This window comes from Thalassophryne amazonica, chromosome 8, assembly GCF_902500255.1.
Source record: "Thalassophryne amazonica chromosome 8, fThaAma1.1, whole genome shotgun sequence".
Lineage (NCBI taxonomy): Eukaryota > Metazoa > Chordata > Actinopteri > Batrachoidiformes > Batrachoididae > Thalassophryne > Thalassophryne amazonica.
In genome coordinates, this window is record NC_047110.1 from 43022278 (window position 1) to 43046392 (window position 24115).

Below are 24115 nucleotides of genomic sequence, written 5' to 3' on the forward strand. Positions count from 1 at the left end.
ATTGTTCCAATACAACGTGAGCCATTGGTTGTAAAGATATGACCTGCTGAAAAGTTTGTTGAGCTCGCTTTTTAAAAATTCATTTAAGTCTGCTCATGAAGTATGAAATTCTTAAAATTCAGAATCTTCTTATATCATTAATATCTTCAACATGTATTTATTAAAAAAAAAAAAACTTTTGGTGAGCTATGGTGCCTGTTTGCTGAGTTGGCATTTAATGACCCTGGAGGGAATTTGTCCTGGGCTTTGGAAAATACCATCTGTGACTTTGTTACTGAGCCAAGAGCACTAATGACTGGCCCACTGCGTTGCCTAAAGGTGCTCATATTTTGTACATTGTGTGTATGTTTGTCAGACGCTGCAAGTGTTGGTCCACGGAGAAGGTCCAGATGTGACGCCAGTCAAGGTGCTGAACTGTGACACCATCTCACAGGTGAAAGAGAAGATCATCGAGCAGGTGTACCGGAACCTGCCCTACTCCCTCCGGCCCAAGGTTGACAGTGTCACACTGGGTGAGTTGGGGAGCCGCCACGGAGGAAGATGTACTGAGGCAGAAAATGTCTGATAATGATGAATAATGGAGTGGTTACAAGGAGCAGTGAGGATGTCAAAATGGAACAGTTATTTCAGGAGCGACTGAGATCCATTTTTAATGCAATCAGAATGCATTTATCTCGATAAATAAACATGATTATTTATGTCATCTTAATTTTGATAAACAGATGAGTGTGAGGATGATTGCAGTGCGTGTGGAATACAAAAAAGACTTGCAGAGAACTTATTGAGTGTCAGCAACATGAAGAATGCCTTCGTGCCTAAACAAAGCTTCACTCGCTCTCCTAGGCAGCAACCTTGGGGACTCACTTGAAAGGCTAAAACGCCGAAGACAATTTCCAACATCAAAGACGTTTTTTTTATTATTAGTATTCCCTTGCCTGCTGTAGATCTCATTCCTTTATACATTTTAGATAAGGAGAGATCAGCTCTTCTTTCATGGTGAATCAGAAAGATAACCCCAGATATTTGGTGGTATTTGTAAATGCATCATATACCACAGATGGTGTTCGATCTCAGGTCTCTAGTGGTGTCAAATTTTTTCCAAATTGAAAATGTCGAGGTGCAAAACACAGCTGGGTTTAGGAAAAGTTCAAAATGATCTGTCAGTTTTTCACCCAGAATCAACTGAAGTATGTCACCGAAACCCAGGAGAGGCCCGTGCAGACAGTAAGATGGATAGCTGGAATTATTTCAGGCCAGATCACTTCAGGCTGCTCTGACGTGATGAAGTAAATGCAATATGTATGCGATGAGAAACATTTCTGGGTGCAGAACACCAAAAGTATTAATCATGTGCTGTGTTTATCTGTTTAAATGAAGTGCACAGCAAAGAACACTGGGATATGATCTGACATGGGCACACATACACATAAAAACTAATAACTATTAATCACACAGGAATGCAGGCACAGTCTCTGCAAAGCAGTTCACACTCCAGTGATAAATTAAAACCTGTAACAATGACTGTTCAATACACAGACCTAAAAATCCAATTTCATCTAATATTTTCTCACCTTTGCCTCTTTATTTGAAGGTATCAGTCATTTTGTTCTACTGAATGTACATAAGCAGCCATCTATAAAAAGGAGTGTTAGTTCTCTGCAGCCTGCATTTAGTCGTCGGAGGTTTTTTCTTGCTAGCTATTAAAATCTTTGAGACATGAATATCACTGTTACACAGACATTTGTCCATGTTTCAACATGCAGAAAGAGGAAGTTTGCATAATCACTGAAACGTAGTCTTCTTTACTCCAACTATTCCCCAGAAAGATTGACCAAGTGGACCAATCCAAACTTCATGTGAGCAGTACAACAGTTCTAATCCACACGCTGTGTAGTCTCAAATATACAGCCTCTCTTTTTAACTCCACCTAGTATATCTGTAGAGATTAATTGATATTAAATTCGCCAGCTATTTTTGGAAATTTATTAATCATTTTGATAACATTTGTACTTGTCATATTCTGATTTCTGCTTCTTAAATGTAAATTTTCCTTGTTTCTTTCCTCTCTGACAGTAAATGGAATATCTTTGGTTTGTGGACAAAACAAGATATTTGAGGATGTTAATTTGGGCTTTTAAAAAACACTGAACAATACTTTTCACCATTTTCAGACATTTTATGGACCAAAGAACTAATGCATTAATCCAGAAAATAATCAACAGATTGATTCATAATGAAGATAATTGTTAAGATGTTATTTTCTGTATTTTTGTCTCTCAGCAAAGCCAAGCTGTGTGCAAGATTTTCTTCAGTATTTTTTACATGATTCCTTTTTAATTTTTGACAATTTATTAGAGGAAAATAATCAGTATTTGAATATTAATGAATATGAAGTGTATTAATAGTCTGTTAATAAAAGTTTTTGATAGGTTCATCGATTGCAAGAATAATTATTAATTGTAACTGTACTTACCACAAAAAAAGTCTGGATCTAAATATGTTTGTCTGTGGTGAATCCACGATGGAGCCATTTTGCTCTTCATGTGACCATCGACCGCTGATTGGCTGAGAGCTCCAACATCATCAATTGCACCATTTTTACACAAACAGGGTGACACTGAAGGAGAAAAATAATTATAGTTGATAAACAAAGACGCTGTCACCTGCGAACATAAAATTTAAAACAAAAAAAATGGAATGCGTCCAGCTGTTGTGCAACAACTACATCATGTTTCTGTAGTCGTCCCCTCTGGTCATTATGGAGACCCTATGCATGTCACCTGTCAGTGGTGTCAAACTCCTTGAAGAGGAGGTCTCACAGACTGGGGGCAAGTCTACATGCAATACAGTCACATTACTCTGACCCTATTAATTTGGATTTCTGCCTTTATTTTTCCTTCACCACAGAGTGGCGCCCAGGATCAACAGGACAAATTTTATCAGACCTGGACTTGACGTCTCAGAAAGAGGGCAGGTGGAGACGGATGAACACCCTAGCACACTACAACGTAAGCACTCATGACAGTGAATTGTCTGGATACAGAACTAAAGCGTAATGGGACTGAAACTGACAGCAGGAGTGAGAATGCTGAGAAGGTGTGAAGAGATTAGTGTAAGGACATGATTGTCATTATTTCACTCTGAGGCTGAGCATTGCAGCTTCAGAACATACATAATCCAAGTTTCTCCCTCCATTTTCACACTCAAATTTAATAGCAGGGTGAGTTTTCATGATATCTGTGGTTATTAGTTGAGTTTTATTCATGTCACCCAAAGGCACAGACTGTCTGGGGCTTTGTAATGTCCATGACATGTGACACCCTCTGACCTTGGACATCAAATGAAGAGAACTCAAAGGACAGACATGTGATGGTGCTGTAGTTACACCAAAAAAAGCGACCCTACTCAGATAAATGTGAGACTCGACAGAAACTTAATGGGTAGTTTGTTGCATTCATAATTTGATAAAGTACTTAAATATTTCATTTGCACACAATTTACCACTAATTAAAGCAGTTTCTGAATTTGCATTTTGATGTTTTTGTTTTGTTTTTGCACGATTATAAAATAATTATAAAATAATTCCATAATTCAGGAGAAAAAAACAAATCTGTAAATATACTGAAGTTGTTTAATTGGTGAATACAAGGGAGTCCTGTCTGCATACAACAATTCCTGCTAAGTCAGCATCAGAACCCAAACATTAAAAAAAAACTTTAAACTATTATTTGAAATTATTGGGCTTGTGGCTGTACTTGCTTAGGATCTATAACGTGTCATTTATAAATGTTAATGTGTAACATTATATCCAGTCCCTCAAGCAGACCTGTTTTAAGATAAAAATGAATTTTTGTAGGAATGATTTGTACTTGGTTTCATTTCTCCAAGGTGCATTTTGTTTGAAGAATAACTCTGAATATTCCAGGAACTGCTTGAAGTGTTTATTACCAAAAGTTTTGATTGAAGACACTGAGAAGTTGGGAGACAAATGAGCACATGCATCCTCTGTGAATGGAGCCAAGACAGAGCATTTATTTTAAAAAATGAACAAAATGAAATGTACAAATAGCCAAAGTGTAACCATTTTTCTTCACCATTTGCCTCTCTCAGTTTAAGAATATGTCTAAACTTTTTAATTTCTCACTGCTAGGCATCATGCTTGGGGTCATCACATCTAACATTCTTGAGTACAAATATATTTCTGATTAGTTAGCACAAATACACGTAGATCCATATAGTAGGTTACTTGCGTGCCAGACCTTTTCATATTAGGTCCCTGAGTTCAGCTTAATATAATTAATTAGGATATTGCTGTCAAATGGATATCGGTTACATGACATTACCTGAAAAAAAAGTGGAAGGCGTAATAACAAACACAAAATAACTTGATATATACTGTAAATTCATGTTTGTACACATTAGATGTGAATGTGAGATCCCTGCTGAGTGTGACTCGCATGTAGCCTTGAAATAATCAACTGCTGCCCTGCCTTTCATGCCAAAGTTAAGTTATACTCTATAATGGATGCATAAAGTGCTAAAGATGGCATTTCTGTTAGATGTAGAATATTTTCACACTTCTATTGTTCAAGGTGTTAACATGAGCTGCTCATTAACAATTCACTTGCACATCCAGAGGTTTATGCTGCAGCAAATAATCTTCTTGTTATTCTTAAAGACGTCCCTTTATTTCAAGAAGTCATTTGGATGAGTGACAAAATATCTTGAAGATAAACAAATTCAGTTGCTAATGAGTAAACTTGTGGATATCTAGACTGAGAGTCACCAAGAAGACTCTTGCATACATGTAAACACAGTTTTAAAGATCTTTGTTAAAAAAAAAAAGTTAAAGGTGAACATGAACTGCTCAATAAGAGGTCAGAGGAACATGGTAATTGTTCTTTTGCTTAAGATTTGATGCCACACAAGCTGCTCAGCAATTTAATGAGCTGGTTGTGCATTTTTGTTGACTTGTGCATAGATGGAGCTGCCAGTAACATTAATATTCTATAATATAATAATTATAATTAATAATTAGAATATTTTTAATATCTAATTTCTACCCTGCACACCAGCAAAACAGGATATTGTAATCAGTCGTGTGTGTGTGTGTGTGTGTGTGTGTGTGTGTGTGTGTGTGTGTGTGTGTGTGTGTGTGTGTGTGTGTGTGTGTGTGTGTGTGTGTGTGTGTGTGTGTGTGTGTGTGTGTGTGTGTGTCTGAACAAGGTAACTAAAAACTGGATGGACAGATTTTGTGGTAATTTTACTTTACCAGATATCACAAGATGATTAACTCTTGGAGACAACTGGACAAAGGTCAAGGTCAACAAAAACATTATGCGAAAAATGTATTTTCTGCTTTTGGTATATCTCTGCAACCAGTAGGAGATGATCTCAAGTTTGTATTGATTAGCAGAATATTTGTTACTGATTGGTATAAGTGGTGTCATCAAGAAGTCACAATGAAGTCATAAAAGAAAGCTGTTTGTTCAAAAAATACATTGTTTCACAATATATCATTCAGATAAAAATGCCTGTTTTCTTTAAATAAAAATGTTAAAAGTGAAAGAAAATACTTCTGTGGAGTACTTCTACTATAAAATATTTCATTTTACAATTATTTTGTTCAAATACAAGTAAATATAAGTACTTTTGGGTCTTGAGTATGTAGACTATACGCACACTGGACAAAGCCTGTGTGACATCACCCCTAGGTTTTCTATAGCGACCTGGAGCAGCTGAAATGACCCTCTTGTCTGGGCAATGTTCTAGGCATTGTCATATTCACCCCAGCTGTATGATGAACTTATTAATGCATAAAGGAGTGGAGCATGGATGGCTCTGTGTGTGATGAAAGACACCTGAACATGCCCCTCTCTTAGCCTACAAATCACCTAACCTTGGTTCAGGTGTTTATTAAATCATATTCTTGGTGCCTGCACGGTGGTTCTCCGAACAGTTTACTTTGCTGTGGCCATTAAGAGTCATGAGCTGCTTATTTTCTTAGTAATCATGCATTAAGTGGACCTAAAGGATGAAGCTACTGACAGCTGCTAAAAGTGCTAACGATGTTAGCATGTAACATTTAATCCGGCAAGAATTTCACTAATAATGCAACAGAGATGGCTTAGATGATCCGTGATAACATTTACCCGCACAACAAACTATATTATTCTAGGTGTTTTTAATAAAATGCTCCAAACAGACACAGCCTCCACAATCAGCCGCATCGATCGGCCACTGAGCTAAAAGCTCCAGAGAGGGAGGAGTTGCTGGGCTCAGCCACTGTCACTTCAAAGTGACCATGCCCCCAAATTTACAGACCTTTATTTGCCCTATTGAGATTTCAAATCCTGAAAAATCTCGTAAAACTTTGAAGAGGTCGGCGCTGTGTGAGATGTCAATAACATTGAGATCTGCATTGATACGCTCTGTTAAAGCTGCACTTTAACCACTGCACACAGACAACAGGATTCAAGGATTCAAAAGAAGTTTGTCGTATGCACAAAGGAACATGTTCCCTGCACAACGAAATGTGTTTACTGCATTTTACCCATCCTAATTGCCAGTTAGGAGCAGAGGTTGCCTTTTTGGCACCCGGGGACCAGCTCCAGATGTATATCCCTGCCCTAGGTCACGAGCAGGGCTGAGCAAACCTTGACCGGCCTCATGACACACTTAACAAACAACAACACACATAAGCCGGTCTGGTACATGAACACATATAAAAGCACACACAAGGAAAGAATTGGGAAAAGAAAAACCTCCATTGCTGCTGCGTTGAACTCCCGCAGCAGCAATGGAGAGCAAAAAAAAAACCCATAGCACAGAAAACAGTCATAACAAAAACAAAAAAAAACACAACAGACGACAGACAACAGCTGAGACTTGGATGTGTCCAGTGTCCAGACAGACAGCCCGGAAAGGCCGCCCTTGAGGCACCATCAGGCCTTATCTGTCCATCCTGGGCGGGGGGGGATCCCAGTCCTGAATCAGTCCACCAGAGTCTCAAGGTCCCACAGTCAACATCTCAGGACTGGGAAGGGAGGGAGGCAGTGGAAGACAACGAGGCAAGGGAGACGAGGAGCGAGGCTATCAGGAGTGTTCCTCGGGGGGAGGATTTTATCCCAGCGGCCTTGAAGGACAGCTGGTGTTTGGAAACCAAATAGATATCCAGATTAACAGACGTCTGGCAGATTCCACAGTCTGAAACTTCAGAGTGGCTCCCAATACATCTGAATAGAGGAGAGATGTGGTCTTACAGACGATCAAAGCGGTTTTCCAGTGCAGCCATTCTCCCCCGAGATGGATTCCAACATGCGGTTGACACCTGCCGACTGAGCTGACACTGCCCTTCCAATCGAATCGATCATGTGGGGCACCCTGGACGGGCCAATTAATGCCGCCTCCACCTTCTTAATTTTCCGGTAAACCAGTGCTGTGGCCGCTCCACACAGCAGAAACCCGGTCACCACAGCTCCAAATAAGTAAACATCTTCAACGTCCTCCACAGTTGCCACCTCCGCCAGCTGTCCATCACGTAACCCGCCACATGTGTCCCGGCAGGACTGTTCGGGTCCTCCACTCCCGAGTGCCTTGTGGGAAAAATAGTATCAATTGCTTTCAGAGACCACTTGATCAGATCCATTTTGCCGTTTTCCAGAGGAGCAGGGCTGGCAGCCTCACAGACAAAACACGCTACAGTAGCAGGAAAGTTGGGGAGGGAGGAGGAGAGAAAAATGCGACCGTCCCGACCTAGAGCAGGAAGGCAAAAAAAGCAGCACTAACATTGCAACATAAAACTCTTTGTATATTGTGCCTAAAACTCTCGGGAATATATTATCTGGGTTTTTAGACGTTGTTATTGTGTTTGTTCTATGTAAACATATGAGAAACTCAGATTGTTTCTCCGTTATTTTCAATGGGAATCACTGCAAGCTGCGATCACTTCCTGTTCATGTTGTTCTGGGGGAAAGTGAAGTTTGCTCTTTAACGTACTGCTTATTGTCCTTTACAACACTGTTTATCCAGTTTGTTCCAGAGTAATATATATATATATATAAGTATAATGTCTGAATGAATGTTTTGCGTGTATTATATTCCACGCAGGTTAAGTGTAGCAGACACGGATTATTTGGAGTATTTGTTTTAGCAAGTTTTCAGGGTCTCATGCATGCAGTCTCTTATTAATGGGATGAAAAGCATAAAAAATTACATTTTGATAGGATAATGTTCATTTACAGCTGTCATCATGTGGATTCTCTATGTTGTTTAGACTGCACCGACTCTGGCGCGCAAGGAATTATGGGATATTTCAATAGCACAAATGGATTAAAATGCCTATTTCACTCTGAGGCTGAGCGTTGAAGAAAAAAAATTCACCACTGTACAGTTATCATGGAGGAGGAAGCTATCTAAAGAGACCAAAACCGTTTTTTGTTTTGTTTTTTTTACCAGGCTGTAAACATGTTTATTTCTGCTCTAAATTGGACATTTAACACAAAGTCCTATGGAAAAGCACTCTGTTTTGGAGACAGCTTCAAGCGACCAGTCAAAAAAACTGTACTTTTGAATTGGCCTCATCTGATGGCATTGACAAGTACTTTATCAAGTACAGTACTTGGTACAGTACTAAGCAACAGCCCTGCTAGGCACCTGCATACATGTCAACCTATACGGATTGTCCGTAAATTATACGGATTTTTCTGAGTTTCAGAGTCATACGGAAGTACAAATAAAGTCTTACGGATATTCAGGGTTTTCTGTTGTAAATTTATTTAACTGTTGCTTTTCTTAACTCCGCGGACTTTCGGCCAGCCATCCACCATCTTTGTACTCCTCATAGAAGCTGTGTGATAACGTGCGCAATGTGAGCATCCAATTGGAATTGGTTCACCGTAACATGGTTTTCCAATATCCAATCGTAGGGCAGAGCAGTCTCAGATGGTAGGGCCAAAGATTGTTAGGAGCAGTGATCTGAGTTCTTGTTTCTGTAAAAATAGAACAGCTGTGTGACACTATATTCAAGGGAAATATATATATTGAGTTTGTACAAAATATCAAGCGATTTTACTGTGGAGCAAGAGAATTTAACTGTGGAGGACTTCCACCATAAAAGAGCCCATGGAGATCCTTGGTGTTAGTTATTAATATATGGACAAAACCCCAGTTATGTGATACTGCCATGTGGTTGTGTGTACTGTAATAAAACTGATTTTGGTGCGATTTTGAGGTTATAAGGATCTTGTGTTGATTTTATGGATTTTATCACTTGGTTATACAGGGCTATGTATGCACCTGAAAGTTTCTAATATGAGGGACAAAAAAACAAAGGGTTGTTTGTTGTACAGGTTTAAAGCTCTGTGTGGCATTATTTGTTGTTTTGTGTTTGATAAATAAAGCTGACCTGGTCTAATCCTGTACTGAGCTGTAAAAAGTAAACCCCACTCACAAATATATCCTACTTATCCTCTCTTTTGGCCACTTCCATTTTCTTTGCCCCTTGTTAATGAACTCTTGTGGTTGTGTGACATAGATTTATTGGCTGCACCAGTGCTACCATTCAGAATATTTTTATGTTTAATAATGAGATGAAACCAAATAATGTGCCCAGCAAATACTCCAGTTCACACTCTCAGCTACTTTACATTCAGTTATATTGATTATAAATTTGTTCTGGGACAGTCTGTGTGACTGCTGACCTATGAAGTACCATCAGGGTGTGTTATCTGAAAAACCTTGTGTACAGTTGTGAGTGTTAGTGTCTTTTTCTAGATTAATTAGAATTTTTTAATTTTCGGCTTTCCAGGTGAGAGATAACGCTACATTAGTCTTGTCCAGAGTGCTTCACACCCAGCAGAACTTTTACCAGAACCAGGAAAACCATGAAGAGCGTAAGTGTGTCTACTTACTCACATACATAAGTAAATGAGTCCACCCACCACTTTAATCATATCTTAGATCTTGTTCTGACTTATGGTATGGAAATAGAAGACTTAACAGTATTCCCTGAAAACTCCCTTCTGTCTGATCATTTCTTAATAACATTTACATTTACTCTGATGGACTACCCAGCAGTGGGGAATAAGTTTCATTACACTAGAAGTCTTTCAGAAAGCGCTGTAACTAGGTTTAAGGATATGATTCCTTCTTTATGTTCTCTAATGCCATATACCAACACAGTGCAGAGTAGCTACCTAAACTCTGTAAGGGAGATAGAGTATCTCGTCAATAGTTTTACATCCTCATTGAAGACAACTTTGGATGCTGTAGCTCCTCTGAAAAAGAGAGCTTTAAATCAGAAGTGTCTGACTCCGTGGTATAACTCACAAACTCGTAGCTTAAAGCAGATAACCCGTAAGTTGGAGAGGAAATGGCGTCTCACTAATTTAGATGATCTTCACTTAGCCTGGAAAAAGAGTCTGTTGCTCTATAAAAAAGCCCTCCGTAAAGCTAGGACATCTTTCTACTCATCACTAATTGAAGAAAATAAGAACAACCCCAGGTTTCTTTTCAGCACTGTAGCCAGGCTGACAGAGTCAGAGCTCTATTGAGCTGAGTATTCCATTAACTTTAACTAGTAATGACTTCATGACTTTCTTTGCTAACAAAATTTTAACTATTAGAGAAAAAATTACTCATAACCATCCCAAAGACGTATCGTTATCTTTGGCTGCTTTCAGTGATGCCGGTATTTGGTTAGACTCTTTCTCTCCGATTGTTCTGTCTGAGTTATTTTCATTAGTTACTTCATCCAAACCATCAACATGTTTATTAGACCCCATTCCTACCAGGCTGCTCAAGGAAGCCCTACCATTATTTAATGCTTCGATCTTAAATATGATCAATCTATCTTTGTTAGTTGGCTATGTACCACAGGCTTTTAAGGTGGCAGTAATTAAACCATTACTTAAAAAGCCATCACTTGACCCAGCTATCTTAGCTAATTATAGGCCAATCTCCAACCTTACTTTTCTCTCAGAAATTCTTGAAAGGGTAGTTGTAAAACAGCTAACTGATCATCTGCAGAGGAATGGTCTATTTGAAGAGTTTCAGTCAGGTTTTAGAATTCATCATAGTACAGAAACAGCATTAGTGAAGGTTACAAATGATCTTCTTATGGCCTCGGACAGTGGACTCATCTCTGTGCTTGTTCTGTTAGACCTCAGTGCTGCTTTTGATACTGTTGACCATAAAATTTTATTACAGAGATTAGAGCATGCCATAGGTATTAAAGGCACTGCGCTGCGGTGGTTTGAATCATATTTGTCTAATAGATTACAATTTGTTCATGTAAATGGGGAATCTTCTTCACAGACTAAAGTTAATTATGGAGTTCCACAAGGTTCTGTGCTAGGACCAATTTTATTCACTTTATACATGCTTCCCTTAGGCAGTATTATTAGACGGTATTGCTTAAATTTTCATTGTTATGCAGATGATACCCAGCTTTATCTATCCATGAAGCCAGAGGACACACACCAATTAGCTAAACTGCAGGATTGTCTTACAGACATAAAGACATGGATGACCTCTAATTTCCTGCTTTTAAACTCAGATAAAACTGAAGTTATTGTACTTGGCCCCACAAATCTTAGAAACATGGTGTCTAACCAGATCCTTACTCTGGATGGCATTACCCTGACCTCTAGTAATACTGTGAGAAATCTTGGAGTCATTTTTGATCAGGATATGTCATTCAAAGCGCATATTAAACAAATATGTAGGACTGCTTTTTTGCATTTACGCAATATCTCTAAAATTAGAAAGGTCTTGTCTCAGAGTGATGCTGAAAAACTAATTCATGCATTTATTTCCTCTAGGCTGGACTATTGTAATTCATTATTATCAGGTTGTCCTAAAAGTTCCCTAAAAAGCCTTCAGTTAATTCAAAATGCTGCAGCTAGAGTACTGACGGGGACTAGAAGGAGAGAGCATATCTCACCCATATTGGCCTCTCTTCATTGGCTTCCTGTTAATTCTAGAATAGAATTTAAAATTCTTCTTCTTACTTATAAGGTTTTGAATAATCAGGTCCCATCTTATCTTAGGGACCTCGTAGTACCATATCACCCCAATAGAGCGCTTCGCTCTCAGACTGCAGGCTTACTTGTAGTTCCTAGGGTTTGTAAGAGTAGAATGGGAGGCAGAGCCTTCAGCTTTCAGGCTCCTCTCCTGTGGAACCAGCTCCCAATTCAGATCAGGGAGACAGACACCCTCTCTACTTTTAAGATTAGGCTTAAAACTTTCCTTTTTGCTAAAGCTTATAGTTAGGGCTGGATCAGGTGACCCTGAACCATCCCTTAGTTATGCTGCTATAGACGTAGACTGCTGGGGGGTTCCCATGATGCACTGTTTCTTTCTCTTTTTGCTCTGTATGCACCACTCTGCATTTAATCATTAGTGATCGATCTCTGCTCCCCTCCACAGCATGTCTTTTTCCTGGTTCTCTCCCTCAGCCCCAACCAGTCCCAGCAGAAGACTGCCCCTCCCTGAGCCTGGTTCTGCTGGAGGTTTCTTCCTGTTAAAAGGGAGTTTTTCCTTCCCACTGTAGCCAAGTGCTTGCTCACAGGGGGTCGTTTTGACCATTGGGGTTTTACATAATTATTGTATGGCCTTGCCTTACAATATAAAGCGCCTTGGGGCAACTGTTTGTTGTGATTTGGCGCTATATAAAAAAATTGATTGAATTGATTGATACTGACACACATTTGCTGAATCATAATACTTGAAAGTATCAGTAAAAATATTTCTTCTGATACCCTCCCCTGGTGCTTTTATCAGTATTACCACATTCGTTCAACATCTTGAATGATGTTTTGTGCAGCACATCATGAGATAATGCTCTAATGAAATGCCCATTTATCGTGTGCTGTTTTATTTGTAATTCATTATTTGAAATTGTTCAACCTTTTTTGCTTGGATTTTCTGTCAAACACAAAGGGTTTCCAAAGTTCATCATCCAAAAAAGAGATGGAACAAAATTGGAAATACAATTATTAAATCAACATTTATAATAATAATAATTGTAATAATAATAATAATGTATTGTTTTTTTCCACATTAGGGAATGCCTTGCTGGAAGATGACAAGGTGTTTCATTTAGTGAGGCCGGTTGAAGAGCTGGATGACATCAAGTCTAAACGAGGCAGCATAAAGGACAAGGCGATGACGAAAGCCATTACAGAGCTCTATCTAACACGGCTTCTCTCTGTCAAGGTAAATGGAGTTACACCTTCATTTTTTAGACATTTATTAAACCCTGCTAAAATACTACAAGAAAAAAGTGGTGCTAAAAAAATTTTCTTTCATATATTTGGACACAGCTATATTTCTGGTGTGTTGGTGCTTTTTTAAATTAAGGTCTGTTTATTGGATGTTTTCAGAATATACACTGAACTGAACTCAAAGATCTAAAACATTTTCTATATGCACAAAAGACCTATTTCTGCCTATTGTTCACAGATCTGTCTAAATCTGTTAGTGAGCACTTCTTCTTTGCCAAGATAATCCATCCCACCTCACAGGTGTGGCATATCAAGATGCTGATTAGACAGCATGACAATTGCACAGGTGTGCCTTAGGCTGGCCACAATAAAGGGCCACTCGGAAATATTCAGTTTTATCACACAGCACAATGCCATGGATGTTGCAAGTTTTGAGGGAGTGTGCACTTGACATGCTGACTACAGGAATGTCAACCAGAGCCGTTGCCCGTGAATTGAATGTTCATTTCTCTACCATAAGCCTCCTCCAAAGGTGTTTCAGAGAATTTGGCAGTCCAACCAGCCTCATAACCGCAGACCACGAATAACCACACCAGCCCGGGACGTCCATATCCAGCTTGTTCACCTCCAAGATTGTCTCAGACCGGACAGCTGCAGCAACAATCAGTTTGCATAACCAAAGAATTTCTGCACAAACTGTCAGAAACCGTCTCAGGGAAGCTCATCTGCATGCTCGTTGTCCTCATCGGGGTCTGGACCTGACTGCAGTTCGTCATCATAACTGACTTGAGTGGGCAAATGCTCACATTTGATGGCATCTGGCTGCTGATCAACTCTATGTTAAGGAGATGTGTTGCACTGTGTGAGACAAGTGGTGGTCACACCAGATACTGATTGGTATTCTGACCCCCCCCCCCCATAAAGCAAAACTGCACATTTTAGAGTGGCCTTTTATTGTTGCCAGCCTAAAGCACACCTGTGCAATAATCATGCTGTCTAATCAGCATTTTGATATGCCACATCTGTGAGGTGGGATGGATTATCTCGGCAAAGAAGTTCTCACTAACACAGATTTAGACAGATTTGTGAACAATATTTGACAAAAATAGGTCTTTAGTGTATATACAAAATATTTTAGATCTTTTATTCAAAATAGGAACAAAAACAAAAGTGTTGCATTTATATTTTTGTTCAGTGTATAAAGCAAAAACAAAACATGAACAACACACTATAATTAAACAGATGACTTAGTCTACCCATCTTACCACCCCACTACCAACCACACCTGAGACACAAACAGTAATGTATTCTTCATACATTTGTTATAAAGAATAATAAATAAATCAGACAGAACAAATGTATATGCATATTATGGAGTTGTATTGGCTGCTTCCATATTTTCTGTAAATGTTAAGGGTTACCAAATGATATACAGTAGAATCTTGAAACTGACCCTTGAAGAGTGTACCTTATCATCTCAAGCTTGAAATGCTGCAAAAATTCTTTGATTCACTGAGACTACTCAGGGGGGGGTCTTTCCATGTGAATAATATGAGTTTCCTGGCCAGCAACATGCAAAGGCCACCAAGTTACATCAGTATTTGCTTAGAAACACACAACCTGCAGTACAACACAAAATAATGCAATTAGAAGGAATGAATCTGCTGGTTGCTTTAGTATTTTTAAAAAAAGTATTAAAATATTTATTGTCAGAATTGATACGGTCTAGGAGATGTCCAGTGTTCTGGGGCTTTTTGTCAGTTTTCTTTATCACTGCCCTGTCTCACATTATATGTTGCACCTTTCAGGGAACACTGCAGCAGTTTGTGGATGACTTTTTCCGCAGCGTGCTGTGCTCTGGGGCAGTCGTGCCACCAGCTGTCAAATATTTCTTTGACTTCTTGGACGAGCAGGCACTGAAACACAACAACGTGGACGAGGAGACGATCCATATCTGGAAGACGAACAGGTAAAGTGCTGCACAATTTTATGCACTTGTAGTTGCTTGCAGTTGATTCATTTGTGCATGCAGTAATTGTGAAGATCTCTATCGTCTCATCCTGTCACACGTGGTAGGGGACATACACTGGCCAGCATATAAATCCCGCTGCCTGGAATACAGTGTCCCTCCAAGAAATAAAACTTACTTATCCAAGAAAGAGCTGAATACAGATGCACAATTTCATTTCAGTTGGTTTGCATTTGCAATCCCCATGCTCCCATGTGGCATTTAAGTGCATAAATTAGTGTCACGCAGGCTATGGCTCAAGTATGCAAGACTGCGTAGTGCATGTAGATGCCAGTGATTGACGGAAGAGTGGTAAGAGAGCACCCACACAAGGACAGGAGATGAGCGATTTAATTACTTACTCCATTCCACACCACGTTCTGAACCCGCCAGTTCTGTTTATTAAATCGACTGAGGGCTGTGTATTAAATATGAATGTGTGTATGAGGCATAACAACAAACACAGTAATTGTGTCCCAAGCTAATTTAATTCTGTGACTACAGCAACACTGCTATTTTCATGCTTTTATTGTATTCACACTGCAGCATTCCCCGGAGGTATTACCAAACCAGTATAAATTTTACCGCATGTGTTTCGTGTCTCTCATGGCAGAGCATTCACACTGATCTGAGAGATGAATTTCGAGAATCGCATGTATTTGGGTGTTCTTTGGAATTCAGAGGATGTCGTGATGTTGGGAAGAACTGCATACTGTCTTTGTTTTTGTGTTCAGAAGGGAAATTATGAGATGTACTGGAGCATTTACGTATTATGTATTCAGTGCTTTAGATTATTAGGCACTGCAGGACATGAAAGGTCAAGGTTATGCTCATACTTGAGCATTTCTAATCCCCATTTGTTAAGCTAGACAAGAATCAATGACTGGTGTTCTGCTCAAAATCTCTCTTGTTATTGTTTTTCTTTTAAAATGAAAAAGTGTATTCCAAGTTGAACTGTATTAATTTTATGAAACAGTAATTTGTCAGTTTTGACACAGTAAGCCAAAAAGACAGATTGAGTTGAGGCCAGCTAATGAGGTTCTCACTGTCTCTTATCACACAGTGCACTCAGTTGCACCAAATGCAGCTGCTTTCATAAATGGAATGCCTCCCATACACACAAATCCATTCATGGATGTAATGACTGGTAAGATTTCCTTTGTCTAAACCCATAATAGTAGAAATGGCAGAATTCTTCACATATCCACAATTTTGCACCCAACGTAAGCAGACTCCTGAAGACCTACTAAAACATGAGCTGTTTGGTACATACACACCTTTTATAGAAGGTCTGCAGCAATTAAGAAGATTAACAAAACAACAAAATGTCCTTATTAATCTTTCCCAAGGCGGTAATGTTTTCTCCCTGATTTGTTTGGTTGTAGAGTCTCATGAAACTTGGTGGAGTGCAGCACAGGCCTAAAAAGAAACAGCCGTGATACAACTATGACAACATTTAAAATCAAATTCAAAATGCATGTAAGAACAAAGCCAGTGATATCATTCAAATTAATTTATATAGTGCAAAATCAAAACATACACCAGCTGAAGGTGATTCACAGGGGCAAGGTCTAACCTTACCAATCCCCCTGAGCAAGCCAGTAGGCAACAGTAGTAAGGAAAAAAACCCTTGGGTGTTTTTTGAGGAAGAAACCTAAAGCAGACCGGATGCAGAGGGGTGACCAACTGCTTTGGCCATACTAGCAATAATGACAATCAAGTGAAGAAAATACAATAAAGAATCGCAAACAAAAATAAACATCCCCTTAGAAAGTCTCCAAGATAGAGTCCAGCAGGCAGTGAGACCCATGATTCATCACGATTGCCAACTAAAATGTCCACCAAATTTGCTACATTCACCACATGCTCATGCAGGTGCCAGGTGGATTGTCATCATTGAAGACGTCATCAACAGCACCTCGAAAAAGAGAAAGAAGAAATCAGTCATTCGGAACAAACAACTCACAGAACACTTCATTCTCAGCAGCAAAATAACAGAGTAAGAAACAGGATGCTAATGTGATTACCAGCAGCTACCTCTTTGCTTCACTAACAGTCCTAGAATTTATATATGGGCTGTGGACACACACAGATGGACAGACACACATACAATAGGTGCTTTGCATATATTATTACAGAATTCTTAATTTTTGTCAAGCTTGCAAGATAACATGTTACTCTTCACCAGAATAAGGCATAGACCTCAGTTAAAAACAAAACAAAATAAGTGTTGGATTATCAAATCAGGTTTGGTTGCATTCTCTGTTGTCATCACATCTACTGCAGTATGGACTGTCCTGAGACCACCCAGGCAGGCAACTGGTCCTTCCCCACCTCCTAAAAGTAATATCTTTGATTCAGTAGAAATGGGCCTATGCTCTTAGTCACTCAACAAAAATATAAACGCAACACTTTTGGTTTTGCTCCCCTTTTGTATGAGATGAACTCAAAGATCTAAAACTTTTTCCACATACACAATATCACCATTTCCCTCAAATATTGTTCACAAACCAGTCTAAATCTGTGGTAGTGAGCACTTCTCCTTTGCTGAGATAATCCATCCCACCTCACAGGTGTGCCATACCAAGATGCTGATTAGACACCATGATTAGTGCACAGGTGTGCCTTAGACTGTCCACAATAAAAGGCCACTCTGAAAGGTGCAGTTTTATCACACAGCACAATGCCACAGATGTCGCAAGATTTGAGGGAGCGTGCAGTTGGCATGCTGACAGCAGGAATGTCAACCAGAGCTGTTGCTCGTGTATTGAATGTTCATGTCTCTACCATAAGCCGTCTCCAAAGTCGTTTCAGAGAATTTGGCAGTACATCCAACCAGCCTCACAACCGCAGACCACGTGTAACCACACCAGCCCAGGAACCACCACATCCAGCATGTTCACCTCCAAGATCGTCTGAGACCAGCTACTCGGACAGCTGCTGAAACAATCGGTTTGCATAACCAAAGAATTTCTGCACAAACTGTCAGAAACCGTCTCAGGGAAGCTCATCTGCATGCTCGGCGTCCTCATCGGTGTCTCGACCTGACTCCAGTTCGTCATCGTAACCGACTTGAGTGGGCAAATGCTCACATTCGCTGGCGTTTGGCACGTTGGAGAGGTGTTCTCTTCACGGATGATGCGAAGGAGATGTGTTGCACTGCATAAGGCAAATGGTGGTCACACCAGATACTGACTGGTATCCTCCCCCAATAAAACAAAACTGCACCTTTCAGAGTGGCCTTTTATTGTGGACAGTCTAAGGCACACCTGTGCACTAATCATGGTGTCTAATCAGCATCTTGGTATGGCACACCTGTGAGGTGGGATGGATTATCTCAGCAAAGGAGAAGTGCTCACTATCACAGATTTTGACTGGTTTGTGAACAATATTTGAGGGACATGGTGATATTGTGTATGTGGAAAAAGTTTTAGATCTTTGAGTTCATCTCATACAAAATGGGAGCAAAACCATTATTTTTGTTGAGTATAGAATGATGGCTCATGCTCAGGGGAGTGTGCTACATGGCCATAAGGTTATAGCAGATATTCCCTCACAGCACAAGTACGCCTCATCTGAGTTTCCTAAAGTAATCACTCATTTGACACAGTCATTCTAATAGTACCCAAGCATATGAGAGACCTAGTACCAAAGACACCAGGAGCCAGAAGACTTGGACTTTCATTCTCCTGTAAAGATACCGCCATCACCAAACATCTCTGTCCAAGTACCTCATGATTCCATAAACTCTTCCTAGATGTTTCTCTGTGTCATAGACCGAAGTCCTAGAGACAGGAATGTCACCATCAAGATTAGTGAATCTCTCTACAGGGTTGTAACCTTCACCACATATAGATACACTGGTTGAATCCAAGAAGTTATTGAAATGCTGCATCTTACATTTTATCCAGGATAATTGCAAAACCAGACACTCCGACTTCTCACTCTGCTTCTTCGGTGTTGCAGTCTCGACTATTCTATGCTACCTTCTAGGCAGCTAGCCTCTAATTATACACAACTTTATGGCTTAAAATAATGCATTTTAATCATAATGTGTTATCATGAATGATCAAACTAGCTGTGGATACCAAGGCTATAAACATGTTGTAACATGAAGGTCTATGAGGAAAATGGCGATCAAAGGAAGTGTTGGCTTTGGCACTTTGCCTTTGGCTTAATTTTTTAGCATTGGAAGTTTTTGCTTGTTTGACACACCTCCGCGACAACAATATGACACAGTTCTGATCCACATAGGCTGAAAGGAAATTTGAATGAAACTATAGTTCCTGGTTGAGTTTTGTTTATTGGGTGTTAAGTCCTCCAACAACAACCATCCTCCTTTTCTGTCCAGTCTGCCACTGAGATTCTGGGTGAACATCCTTAAGAACCCACACTTTATCTTTGACGTCCATGTGACTGAGGTGGTGGATGCCTCGCTGTCTGTCATCGCTCAGACTTTCATGGACGCCTGCACAAAGAGCGAGCACAAACTCAGCCGGGTGAGTAATGAAAGTGGGCAAGAGGAGGAATGAGACGACAGAGGAAAACTGTGCAAAGATACGGGGGATTGGGCCATGTGGATGATAGTACATAAAATGGAATAAGGAATATGTCCTTTTTTAACACCTTTTATCCGCAGGACTCTCCAAGTAACAAACTACTCTATGCAAAGGAGATCTCCACTTACAAGAAGATGGTAGACGAGTAAGTCGCATCCTGAGTAAATATTCTTCATTCATTTAAATGTTTGCTGTCAATAATGTTTGCAAAGTGAAACATTTGTGTGTATGTAGTTATTACAAGGGCATCAGGCAGATGGTGCCAGTCAGCGACCAGGACATGAACACTCATCTGGCAGAGGTGTCGCGGGTAAGAAGCACAGTTGTTATTTTCACCGCTATTAATGCCTGCTGAGAAATAAGTCGACCTATTTCATTTATTTATTTATTTTTTCCTTTGGCCCAATTTGTTTTCATGTTGCTTCTCCCTGTGTCTTTATGAGCAGAGTTTTCGGTTTATAGTTTAGTTACATTTTCTGTTCTACCATTAAATTGTTGTTTATGTTCTGCAGTCTCACACAGACAAACTGAACACACAAGTGGCTCTCCATCAGCTTTACCAGTACGCCAGCAAATACTACGACGGGGTAAGCCCCCCCACCCTTTCCTATCGCACCCACAGGAAGCTATTCCACTGAATGCACTACTGCCCACTATATTATTACTTTTTGGGGGTTTCCCCCCCCACTCTTCACTCTTGATACGCCAGAAGTGTGATTGTATGAAATTTTAATTGAAAGCATTTCTGGTGGGATGTGAATTGGAAAATTGCTCAGGGAATTGATTTTTTTTTTTTTTTTTTTTTTTACATCCATTGTGCGTTGCCACTTGAGGTCATGAAAAGGGGATAAACGAAACCTAATGAACAAGTTGAATAAACAAATGGGGCTGTCAGGCTCTCTAAATGAGACAGACAAACCGTACGGCTCATATGACGTGACTGCTGATGTCAAATAACGCCGTCCTCTCACCGCCTTTTTTCTCTGCTTTTTTCCTATGCTTCCTCCCCACCCCCACCCCCCCCACACACACACACACACACACACAACTGCACCTCTCTCCCGCTGCCATCCTTCTTGTATTCCTCCATTTCTATCCATCCATCCTTCCTCCCTCTTTCTCCACCCTGTCTTTTCAGATCATCGCATCCCTTGATGACGACCCAGCTGCACAGAGTAAACAGCTGACCCTGCGGCTCCAGCAGATAGCAGCAGCCTTGGAAAACAAAGTGACTGATCTCTAACCCACCAAGTAGTGGGAGGGAAGGGGATGGTTGCGCACGGCCAGTGACTACAGGGGCTTAGTTCTTCTTTTAGAGAATGAACTGTGGAAAGGTGTAAAGGGACCCATATGGCTGTGTACATTGTTCCGCTTGGCCCTGGGACAATGACGCGTCTGCCCTGTGCAGACAGACTAAAGAAATGCCGATATAGTGCAAAAGGAGAGAAAATGATGGTTTAAACTGTCATAGGTACGCCTTAAAGCTCACTTGCCAAACCTGAAAGGTCTGTCTGCTCACTCGTGCTTCGCTAAATATTGTTCCAGGAACACGGCGCAGGAGACCTTTCTGAGAATTAAGCCCCTCTGTGGAGCCACTGGCACAGAGGATAATCAGATGTTCAATTTCTTTCGGTGTAGAAAAAAGGTTTTAAGAATTGTATTATATATTTTTTTTATTGTGCAGTCTTTATGCGGAAAGCTTTATAAGGAAAAAAAACTTTTCCAATGGATCACCTTGTGGTGCAGATAGTGTTTTTATTAGCCTGTGTGTGTGCGTGTGAAGTGACAAGTGTGCATTCCTAAACCTGAGTGTGCTTGCATAGTTTGTGAGTGAATGTGAGAACATGTGCACATATGGGATGCCTACTGTGGAGCGTGAGGGTGACGTAGCACCTGCTTTCTGTGGTATAGCTTGTTTTTTGTTTTTTTGTTTTTTTTTTTGTTTTTTGTTTTTTTTTTTGTAAATCTCGTGTACCCAGCCAGGCAGTGGAGCCTGCACTCTCACCGAGCTGTTTGAGAGAGACCAAAGGGTCCTGACGAGGACACTGGGTAATCTAGCAATCTGCAGGCTCATATGAATGACAGGTTACTTGTTGGTTTCAGTTTTCTGTTTGATGCATTTGCTTCAAGCTGGATTGACAGTTGTGCTAGCAGAAGTCAATAATAGCGCGGCGTATCCCTTTATTGTACAGTGTGCCATGATACATTCCACTATTGACGAAAGCACAAAAAGGACATTTCACAGCTTTTCTAAGATTTCACTTAATATCTGATGTCAAACCCCCTTTTTTTCCTTTGCTATGAAAGCCTACTTACTGGGAGCCATGTCACTCATTTTAGCCCTGCAATAATGTCAGTGTACTATGAGCCACAATGACAAGACATTAGCTCACTAAATATGTTCACTTAAAGTAGCAATTCAGCAATACATTAAGAGAATTCTCCAACTTCTTGGATCATGTACTTGTAATGTTATATTTAGTGCCATTTGTTTAGTATTACTCTTGTGATTTTTCCAAATAATGATTAAGCATTCTGCCTCTAAAGCTATGAAATAGCCTGTTGCTGATGATGGTAATCTGCCGCAGATGCAGTTGGTACTAAATGGAATGTTGTGAACAAATATCAGTGAATTTCTTTTTATGATGTTGCGTATAGTCAGACGCTGATCGTGTATATAATCATTATAGTAATTGGAGTATTGATGTCTGTCAGATTCAACAGTGTGAAAGTTTTTTTTTCTTGGACCATTCTGTCACTACGTTTCATCTCTAAATTGTAGGTCTTACTGTTGACACCTGATTTAATTGTTCTCTGTGTATCTGATTGTGTATGTGTGTAGTGACAGAGCCGCATGAGCTCCACAGACCCCAGAATGTTAATGGTTCCTGCCTTGGCTAGAGAGAGGTTTGCAGACCTCGCACCTGCCTGCCTGCTGTCTCAGCAGGGCGCCCTGGCATCGCGACCAACAGCACTTGGTGCTGCCCACTCCATGCAGTGCAGAGCGGCACTCTGTATAATGGAATCCACAGGGGAGGCTTTTGATCTTAATTGCATGCTGACTCCAGACTCCATCCTTGTCACCGCTGTTGTTTACTGCTGATTTCTCTCAGAGTTGATGCAAGACGCTTCTTTCAGAGCCTTTCTTTAACCAAAACGTGCCTTATTGAATAGGATGATACATATATTGTTTCTAAATTATTCTATTGGTAACCTAGGTGATTATAATAATGATAGTAGTATAGACAGAGCAATGTATTTGGACTTGTGATAAGTGTGTTGTCAAAAATGCTAGCTGACCTGCCGCCACCCCTCGCGTGCCAATAGGCTGAAGATGTTTTCAGTATGGTTTGCTTTATGGTTGCATTTTTGACATGTGCATTTCCTTTGGGTGTCTGTGGTGTGTGCTTCATAGGAGTTTGGTGGATAAGGCAGGAAAAAAAATCCAAAATGAGTACATGTAAAAGTGGCCAATGTGATTTGGGTTTCCCATTAAAATGTCTGACATTCTTCAATTAGTCTAAAGACAAAAGCATTATCTTACGTAGGTTGAATATAGCGCAAAACTGTTTCAACTGTGTTCACTTTTTGCCCTGTGTTTCTAAGCTATTCCAGTGTGTACGATAAATGACTATCTATACTCGACAAATTACCTTTCTTACTGCTGTGCAGTTATTTGTTTCATATAACATACAGTTATTTGTAGAACATGTTGAAATATTGTATTCTAAATGTATAATCCTATGCATTAAGTCCTGATACAAAAAGTATAAAAAATACCTGTTTGTGCAATTGTCGAGACAGTTTTTTTTCACACTTTGAAACTTGTGAATGTGCTGTAATGGTAAAACAGACGGGGATGCTCCAATTTCAATACAGGACCCCCAACAGAAGCCAACGTTACCCATCCGAGGCAGCTCAGAAGAATCCATCTGGCACCCAATCCGGTTGTACTGGATGAACTTAATTTTCCAAACATTATATGTGGACGGAGCAATTATTTGCTGGTTTCATCAAATTCTCCTCCGTAAATAACAATAAACTGATATATAAGCCCTTCATATTTGCTGTGTTTTCCTATTTTCCAAATATTGATTTGCATCAATTGGACACTTTCTTCTTCTGCATATTGCAGGAGTTATCACCATGGGGGATAGTTTAACACACCACAGGTAGCCAATTTTCTATGGAAGTGAATCTGCACACTTAAGTCATTCGTGTGTGCGCACACACAATTTGCGGATTACATACAGCTCATACTAATTAAAGAAAATGTCATTCAGGCCAACATACTGATATGAAGGAGAAGCACAAGTGCTTGA

At 40.0% G+C, this 24115-nt stretch overlaps 1 protein-coding gene across 2 annotated transcripts in view; it reads left to right on the forward strand.

Moving 5' to 3' along the window:
- The window catches only part of plxnb2b (plexin b2b), a 391971-nt gene extending 368120 nt beyond the window's left edge, over positions 1 to 23851 (forward strand). For both annotated transcript variants that reach the window (XM_034176072.1, XM_034176073.1), the window contains 10 exons: positions 356 to 512; positions 2908 to 3008; positions 9809 to 9893; positions 13067 to 13218; positions 15035 to 15195; positions 19586 to 19733; positions 19874 to 19938; positions 20028 to 20103; positions 20306 to 20380; positions 20932 to 23851. In XM_034176072.1, the coding sequence (XP_034031963.1) occupies positions 356 to 512; positions 2908 to 3008; positions 9809 to 9893; positions 13067 to 13218; positions 15035 to 15195; positions 19586 to 19733; positions 19874 to 19938; positions 20028 to 20103; positions 20306 to 20380; positions 20932 to 21036 (1125 nt within the window). In that variant the 3' untranslated portion in view covers positions 21037 to 23851. The remainder of the gene's footprint in view (positions 1 to 355; positions 513 to 2907; positions 3009 to 9808; positions 9894 to 13066; positions 13219 to 15034; positions 15196 to 19585; positions 19734 to 19873; positions 19939 to 20027; positions 20104 to 20305; positions 20381 to 20931) is intronic.
- The last annotated feature ends 264 nt before the right edge of the window (positions 23852 to 24115 follow it).